Genomic DNA, 9,256 nt, shown 5'->3' on the forward strand with positions numbered 1-9,256 from the left:
CGTGCGTGACTATTCTTCTTTGTGTCTGTGCGATGGCATAGTTCCGACCGTACGAAGTGAATTCGAGTCCAAGAAGTTAAATATGAATCACTTGCAACTGGAATAATTTATATTTATAAATGATGGATATTGAAAGTGAGTACCACTTCATTTCACTTACATTTTTTTTCTACGCTAGTATATTCATGAAAAAATTATAAATAATGAATGTAGTATTATTGAGATTAATGTATATGAAAAATATACATCTATATATTATATAAAAAGATTTATAAAGATTAACCTTTATTGCATAAGTAGGAGTTAGTAATTAATATAATTTCTTTAATAATTAGCATAGTGTGCTATGTGTATATATATGTTGATTTGATAATAGGATTAATTAAAAAGAAGAAACGGGTCAAACGTGATGGCAATCTTCAGCAATTGGCTGAAATTGTTAAAGAGCTTGGAGATGTATATTTTGAAAGTGGCAAGTATGAAGATGCTTTGCAGGAGTATACAGAACAATTGGAAATTTGCAATATCTTGCAAGACAAATTAAATATAGCAGTAGCTCACAGAATGATTGGAGAGATACAAATAAATCTTGGCACCTATGAGAAAGCATTAGAGCATCAAAATCTTTACTTGGGTTTGTATTGATGTACATTGATACTTTGTTAAATTATATAGCTGTAATAAAAATATTTTTTGTGTTAGGTAGAAGGAGCCAAAGAAATAAAAAATTTATTAGAAGAGCAACGAGCTTATGCAACATTAGGTAGAACATATTTCTGCTGGGCTGAAAGTTTGCCTGAAGAATCTGAAAAGAAACCTGATGCTCTCACAAATGCAAGAAAAGCATACATGAAGAGCATACATCTTTGCAATGAGTATTATATCCTTTTTTGTATATTTAGTATTAATTTTCTAAGCAGTATATTGTAAAAAAAGATATTTGTATTTTCTTTAGACTAAGTGATACTAACATCAAATTGAAGGAACTGATTACAATGAGAGCACGATTATTACTGAATTTGGGATTAGTACTAGAAGGTGAAAAAAAACATCAAGAGGCTATTGATCTATTGGAAAAAGCTGCAGGTTTATGTAAGACACATAATTTACGAGAAGATTTTCACAGAACGCAAATTGCTCTTGGAGGAATTCATGAAAGAAATTGTGATTATGATCTGGCTTTAACACATTTTGAATCTGCCACTGAAGTCGATAATTCAACTTTAAAAGCGGAAGCACGATTTCTCCAAGCAGAATTGCTTTTAAAAATAGAAAAATGGTCTGAATCGCGGAAAATATTAGTCCCTCTTTACGTTACGGATAACTTACCGGAAACTCTGAAACGTCAAATAGAAAAATGTCTCAGGATAGGTATGATTTATGAGAATATATTTGTTTTGAAGATTTTTATGCAGTAATATCTATTTTAAAAAATTATTTATTTATAGTTGTAACGTTACAAACAACTGAAGAAGCTTTAAGTACAGAAGAAAATACCAGCATTAAGTTGAAATATTATGAAACATTAGGAGATGCAGCAGTGGCTGCACATTGTTTTGAAAAAGCTGTAGAATATTACAGAAAAATGCTCGTATATGCAGAAGAAACTGAAAGCGAGCGTACAGGGGCAGCTTTACTAAGTTTAGCCCAAACATTGAAAGATGTTGGTCGATATAATGAAGCATTGGATTTTGCTTATAGAGAATTAAAACTATGTATAGATCCACGTGAAATATGTAGATCTGCTTTGTTTCTGGCAGATTTATTAATAGCTACTAAAGCAACTGCCGAGAAAGTTGAAGAAATTTACAGTTTAGCCTTGGAAAATGCAAAAACTTGCAATGATGTTTCTTTAAAAGTAAGTGTATTAACAGAACGTTTAAATTATTTAACCAATACTGATAGAACAGAAGAAATAAAAATACTTACAGAAGATCTAAATAAATTGGAGGAATTATGTAATGATACAGATAATGAAAGTGAATCAGAAGAAACTATTGGTACAAATATTTGTTTGGAAGATTTATCGGATGTTGAAGCAGAGTTAAAGGTTAAAGAAAATGTCAAAAATAAGAAACGAATAAAAAGAAATAAGTCGGTTGCCGTAAAAAGGAATGAAAAAGGGGAGACACAGCTTCACGTAGCTTGTATCAATGGCAATATTGAAACTGTAGAAAGATTATTAGAATCTGGACATTCAACGAGTGTTAGAGATAATTTTGGTTGGACTCCTCTTCACGAAGCAGCTAATCATGGTCATGTGGAAATTGCAAAATTATTATTAAAGTATGGTGCAGATATAAATGATCCTGGAAGTTTAATGTGTCAAGGAGTTACTCCTCTTCATGACGCGGCTTCTTGCGGTAATTTTACTATGATAAGGCTATTAATCGAACACGGAGCAAATGTAGAACTTAAAACAAACGAGGATGATACCGTACTAGATTGTTTGGAACAGTGGAAAAATCGTGTTGATTTTTTATCTCATGAAGATGAAGCGGAGTACAATGAATTACATAAAATATTATCTACTATGATACCGGCCAGTAAAACGAAAATTTCGAAACGATCTCATAAATCACCATGCAATTCAAAAACTCATATCGTAGATGAAAGTGTTCGTATAGAAAAGATTTCTGCAGGTGAAGATTATAAAAGAACTATAGCTAGCTTGAAACATAGAAATGATCCAATTGGAGCTTCTTTGTGCTCTACGAAACGAAATGTGAATCCACTTTTAAATAGCGAGGAGATCCTTTTGAATGATTGGCTAGAAGATGATATGAATAAAAATATAAATAATAGAAGGCATTCTAATGAATATTCCTTCTCATTGACAAAAAGAAAATCAAATAATGGAGGTGTTGATGTCGAGAAAAATTTAAAACGGCAGAAAACGAATGACCAAGTTCTAATAGTAAATAATGACGAGTTCGATATGATAGAGGAAGATAGTGAGGATAACTGTGATATTGAAATAAGACAGATTTCTAGTGAATGTAAAGTTCAGAAAAAAAAACAGCAAATCTCTTTGTTATCAGTTGGATTTACTAAAGATTCTACTTCTCGAAGTTCTTCACCTGTAACTCCATCTGCTACAGAATGCGAATCGAGAGAAATCGATACTATAAGGTCAGTTATTTTAAACATCTCTGTGGATGGAAAAATGTTCAAAACTCAAATAGAATTTTCGAATACAGCAAGACCATTAATAGAAGAAATTGTAGCTGATATTGAAACTAAATTTTATAATGATACAGGATGTAAAACAAAACTAGATTTGAAAACTATGGATGGTATTGAGATCAATTGCAATAATGTGTTCGCGATATTAAATGAAGGGAACATCATTAAAAATTTGATATGCGAAATAATTCAGTTAGAAACTCCTTCTATTGTTGAACGATATGGAACTATTTGTAAAAATTATAATATAGGTAAATGTTTTATGAATACATATACTTATTTCATAATTTTCAAAGTAATCATTATTTTCAATACTTTTAGATGTCCGGGAATGTATGTTAAAGTGCTTAAAATCATGTGAAAATACTTTTACTTTACGGCTGAAGCAAGAAGATATTGGAAAAGAAGAATTTATATCCTTATTGAAAACTTTGGAATATGAAAAGAATGTTCAAATATTAGATTTATCTGGTGGTAACCTACATGAACTCGGGAAAGTTTTAAACGCTTGTATTTTAAGATTGTCAACTTTACAAGAATTGTGCCTTCAAGGATGTGATATAGATTCTACATGTCTAAGTAAATTGGAAAAACTACCTTCCCAACTTAAATTTCTAGATCTTAGCTATAATCCATTTGGATCAGCAAGTCAAGAAATCTTGTGCAAACTTCTCACCCCTTTGACACAGCTTCGGACATTGAATTTGAGATATTGCCAATTAAATAACTTTCGTTTTTTTTTAAACAATAGTAATCTGGTAAACCTAGATATTTCTTGGAATTGTTTTAGTGAAGATGAGCTCTGTGCCACTTTACAAAGACAATTACTTAACTTAAATTTATCCAATACTGCTTCTAACAATTTTAATTTGGTGAAAAATATTTTTAATAAAACAGATTTTTCATTTGTTACCTTGGAATGTTTAGAGCTTGCTTCTTGCGAATTGTCAAATACCGATATTAGAAATATATTGTCACATGTATCTAATCTTTCGAAATTGGTTTTAAAGGGAAATAGAAAAGTGGGAGTACAATCTCTAAATATGTTATTAAATTATACACCAACATTACAACACATCGATATTAGTGGATGCGAAAATATTATGGAATTTCCCGATTCTGAAATATTTATTGAGAAACCTGAAATTTGTAAATTAATCGTGAGTATGCATCCAGAAGTATGCGATTGTTGGGTTCGATTATGGCGCGGAAAGGGTGTTGTGAAAAAACTACCACATAATCTTACTATTTTTGAACCTGTAGTTTAATATTTTAAATATCGTTTATACATAAAGATTGCTACAAAATTATAAATTGCAGACAATTTTCATTTACTTTGAAACATATATTTTTCATCTTACATGTAGATAATCATTGTCACTAACTTTTTATTAGATTTTAATTTTAATTTTTATACAGATTATTCTATTGAGTTGTCAATTTATAGTAATAAATAAAATATTTTTTAACGATTGAATAATACGTCTACATTAAGTTTCAGAAAATATTTTGTGAAATCTAATCAAATTTCTAATACCGGAAGTGCATTTTCTGTGAATGGGAAGTGCATCAGTGTGAATGGGAGCATATTTGACAAAGTCCAATTTAATGTATATTTGTTATCAAAGTTTGATTGTTGACAATAACCTATTTTTCAAACTAGTGCTGAATGAAATCATAGAAAGCATAAAAATGTGTATGGTTAAATAAGTATTTAAATAGGATGTATGAAGATGTTTTAAAACCATAAATATTTATAACAAGCAACAAACAGGCAATAATTGATTACTAATACTGTCAACATTATACAATAATGTAAGTGAACGATAGTTCTAATCATGCTAATTTAATGTCGACTGAATCATTATAGCAATTTAATATCAATTCAATCATTGTAGCAATTTTTATATGTCATAACAATTTCTTTTAGATGCTAATTCAGTAAAGAATACAAAATAACTGATGTTCATTGAATATTAATAAGATGTTCATATATTTGAGTAAAAAAATAGCAATACCGAATAACTTTCGTCTGAATTGTATAGCATGGAATCAACGCGAAGGTTATATAGCTGTTGGTGGAGAGGATGGTCTTTTGAAAGTACTTAGAGTAGACTCCAATGCAAGTAGCTCTACCAGTGGTGGAAAGTCTAGAAACTTGACTGCTGCCAGCAACCTAAGTATGAATCAGACTTTAGAGGGTCATAATGGTCATGTGCAAGTAGTCATCTGGAACGAACAACATCAGAAACTAACCTCAAGCGATCAGAATGGTGTAATTATAGTTTGGATGTTGTATAAGGGCTCTTGGTATGATGAAATGATAAACAATTGCAATAAATCGATAGTTAAAGGGATGGCATGGAGCTCGGATGGACTAAAAATTTGCATAGTTTATGAAGATGGAGCAGTTATTGTAGGTTCAGTTGATGGCAACAGAATCTGGGGAAAAGAATTAAAAAATACAGCACTTGTTGCTGTACAATGGTCTCCTGATGGAAAATTATTATTATTTGGCATCAAAAATGGGGAAGTTCATCTTTTTGATAACCAAGGTGTATTCTTAACAAAGTTAAATATGATACCATTGAATGGCGGTCAAATTCAAACAATAGTTTCAATGCAATGGTATGATGGAAGGAATGGTTTCGTTAGCCTGGATTGTCCATCTTTAGCTGTTTGCTACAGAAATGGTAAAATACAGTTAATGAAAAATACTAATGATGATAATCCAATTATAGTAGAAACTGGTATGACAGTGGCATGGTGTTGTTGGAATAGTTATGGATCTATATTAGCAGTAACTGGAATGTTACCGTTATTAGGCAATGGAGAAACAAAAGACACTAATGTCATTCAATTCTATACTCCATTTGGTAAACATATGAAAACTCTAAAAATACCTGGTAGAGAAGTCACTTGTTGTGCATGGGAGGGAGGATCACTTAGAGTAGCGTTATCTATTGACTCTCATATTTATTTTGCGAATATTCGTTTAGATTATAAATGGACTTATTTCAGTAACACGGTCGTGTATACAAACGAAAAGATTACTAAGGATGGTATTTGTATCATGTTTTGGAATACAACAAATAATACATGCTGTACTAAGAACGTTAGAGCATTGATTTCTATAGCTTCACATGGAGATCATTGTGTTTTGGCAATAAAAAATGATTTTGCTCAGGGATCAGAGCAATTTGCACTTTTAGTGTGCAATACAATTGCCACTCCAATAGATACTAAGTTTATAGATTTAGAGCCGCTATGGGTAACTATGACTAATAGTGTGATTGTCACAGCATCGAAGAATAATTTTTTGGTATGGAGTTATCGCACTCCTCATAATTCCATGTTGCATGCAGGACGAATTAGGAGAGATAAGATTTACCATATTGACGAAACTCCAACCGGCGTGACGGAAGTTATTCAAGATTTAGACAAAGATAGATCCTTCGAATCACCTATTAATACTAAAGCTACTATGGATCCAATTTGTTGTTTGTGTGCAACTGATAAAATTTTATTGATTGGCAGAGAATCGGGAATGATACAAAGATATTCTTTAGCTCAGATAACTCTTACAAACAGATACAACACAGCATGTAAGCTCTACAAAATTGCAATCAACTGTGATTCATCTCGTGCGTCTATTATGGATTCGAGTGGCGTTTTAACCATGTTAGATTTAGAAACTGATATCAAGAGAAATACTTTGAAAGATGGAGAGTCAGAGGACGAAATAAATAAGTTTGAAAGAAAAGATGTGTGGGCCATGTGTTGGGCACAGGACAATCCCGCATTATTAGCAATTATAGAAAAAACCAGGATGTACGTTTTAAGAGAATTTGATCCTGAAGAACCGATATCTTGTTCTGGATACATCTGTTCATTTCGAGATTTAGAGATACGTTGCGTTTTATTGGATGATCTCATGCAAAAACCAGAAGATACAAAAACCGAATTAATAGTGGATTTAGAAGTGAAATCCCTCAGGGATACTAGAGAATTGTTGACGAAAGTAGGATTGAAAGAGGCGAACAATTTCATCCAGGACAATCCACATCCACGGTTATGGCGTTTGTTAGCAGAATCAGCTTTGCAGAAACTAGATTTAGAAACTGCAGAAAATGCAATGGTTCGTTGTACAGATTATTTAGGTATACAATTTATCAAACGTTTGCAAAATGTGCACAATGATCAACTGAAGAAAGCAGAGGTGGCTGCGTTTCTTGGCAACTATGACGAAGCTGAAAAATTATATTTAGACATGGACAGAAGAGATCTTGCTATTTCGTTACGTCAAAAATTGGGAGATTACTTTCGAGTCGTACAGTTAATGAAGATGGGAATAGGTGGCTCTGATAAGCAAATGGAATATGCCTATAATAAAATTGGCGAATATTACGCCGAGAGACAGAATTGGGAAGGTGCAAAAGAGTATTATGAAAAGAGCAGAAATCTAGAGAAACTCATAGAATGTTATTATAAATTAGAAGATTTCAGTCAATTAGCAGGAACAGTGCAACAGCTACCAGATAAAAGTCCCTTATTAAAAACCGTAGCAAGAATGTTAGGTTCTGTGGGTATGTGCTCTCAGGCAGTGGCAGCATATATAAAATATGGAGATGTAAAACTAGCCGTGGATACGTGTGTTCGTTTGAATCACTGGGACCAAGCAGTCGAATTGGCAAAAACTTATAAGATGGCACAGATAGGTGAATTATTGAATAAGTATGCAAATCATCTTTTGTCGAATGGAAAGAGACTGCAGGCTATAGAATTGTACAAGAAGGCAAATCATAACTTGGAAGCAGCAAAATTACTATTCCAGCTAGCAGAAGAACAAGCAAAGACTAAAACTAATCCATTACGTGTGAAGAAAATTTATGTTCTAGCAGCTCTGCTAGTTGAGGATCATATCAACGCTGCTCCAGCTGTTAAGGGAGGTCGTAGCAATGTTGTAATGGGTTTAACAGAGAACAACGAAGATACTCGGATAATAGAGAATGCCTGGAAAGGAGCAGAGGCATATCATTTCCTTCTGTTAGCAAATAGACAACTGTATTCAGGAAATTTTGACGGAGCTATGAAAACAGCTTTAAGACTGAGGGAATATGAAGATATCTTGCAACCCGAAGATATTTACTGCTTGCTTGCTCTGTCAAGTGCAGTTAATCATGCTTTTGCAGTCTGCTCCAAAGCGTTCATCAAATTGGAGTCTTTAGAGTCTATCTCAGAAACGACCAGAGAAGAATATGAAGATTTAGCTGTGGACATCTTCACAAAACACAGTCCTCAAGATGTTCGTAATTCTAAAGCGGAATGTACAAGTTGCGAGAGTTTGATACCCGACTGGTGTGTCGCTTGTCCCAATTGTATGACCAGATTCCCTCCTTGTATCATTTCTGGGAAACCGTTAATGGATCTGGCCAATGCGTGGATCTGTACCGTTTGTAGACATTATGTGGCTACAGAACGAGATGTGGTTAATATTAACGCTTGCCCATTGTGTCACAGTACGATTACGTACATGTAGTTGACGTGTGTGAGTATGCATTAAACATGCATTATCAGATAAATATTTGATGCTTGCACTATAACAAACATGTTGTTGGCCACTTTTGAGCTTATTATCGAAAAATATTAGGTTTCATTTTTATAGTAGTATACACTATTACTTAGAAGGTACATTGCTTAAAAGTACTAATGTTACAATTTAGGTAATATGTTCGGTATCTGGTTGATTTATCGAATTAACGAGGACAATGGGTAATTGATCATATATAGAATAATGTTTGATAGTATGATTATTTAAATTAATGTTATTTATCACGGAGTAAATATATGATATTTTATTTCAAAGAAATATTATTAGGGATACGTGAGATGTAAAATTTTTGTAATTGTATAATTTCTGATCTCATTTATAAGTCTGAAATTTCGTTCATAAGCTTTTTCGTTTTTATATTTAAATTGTTCCTTTCCACAATTTAAATTGTGAAGCAATTCTTTACTTCAAGCATCTTTTTGTATTGTGCAATAAATTTATAAAATTTAATTGCACAAT

At 32.4% G+C, this 9,256-nt stretch overlaps 2 protein-coding genes across 3 annotated transcripts; both read left to right on the plus strand.

Moving 5' to 3' along the window:
• Positions 1–3: 3 nt before the first annotated feature.
• LOC122528850 (tonsoku-like protein) lies at positions 4–4,505 on the plus strand. The gene is made up of 6 exons (XM_043654414.1): positions 4–135; positions 377–634; positions 707–875; positions 956–1,371; positions 1,449–3,437; positions 3,508–4,505. The coding sequence occupies exons 1-6, from the start codon at positions 120–122 to the stop codon at positions 4,452–4,454; spliced, it is 3,795 nt and encodes a 1,264-aa protein (XP_043510349.1). The 5' UTR covers positions 4–119; the 3' UTR covers positions 4,455–4,505.
• Positions 4,506–4,634: 129 nt separating this feature from the next.
• LOC122528851 (WD repeat-containing protein 35) lies at positions 4,635–9,038 on the plus strand. Of its 2 annotated transcripts, none has more exons than XM_043654415.1 (2): positions 4,635–5,001; positions 5,117–9,038. In XM_043654415.1, exon 2 carries the CDS (start codon positions 5,171–5,173, stop codon positions 8,723–8,725), a length of 3,555 nt encoding a protein of 1,184 aa, XP_043510350.1. In that variant the 5' UTR covers positions 4,635–5,001; positions 5,117–5,170; the 3' UTR covers positions 8,726–9,038. The 2 variants fall into 2 exon arrangements, with proteins under 2 accessions (XP_043510350.1, XP_043510351.1); XM_043654416.1 differs by lacking the exon at positions 4,635–5,001 and having other exon boundaries at positions 5,373–5,461; positions 5,535–9,038.
• The last annotated feature ends 218 nt before the right edge of the window (positions 9,039–9,256 follow it).

Source organism: Frieseomelitta varia, unplaced genomic scaffold (genome assembly GCF_011392965.1).
Source record: "Frieseomelitta varia isolate USP_RPSP 00005682 unplaced genomic scaffold, Fvar_1.2 scaffold_265, whole genome shotgun sequence".
Classification (NCBI taxonomy): domain Eukaryota; kingdom Metazoa; phylum Arthropoda; class Insecta; order Hymenoptera; family Apidae; genus Frieseomelitta; species Frieseomelitta varia.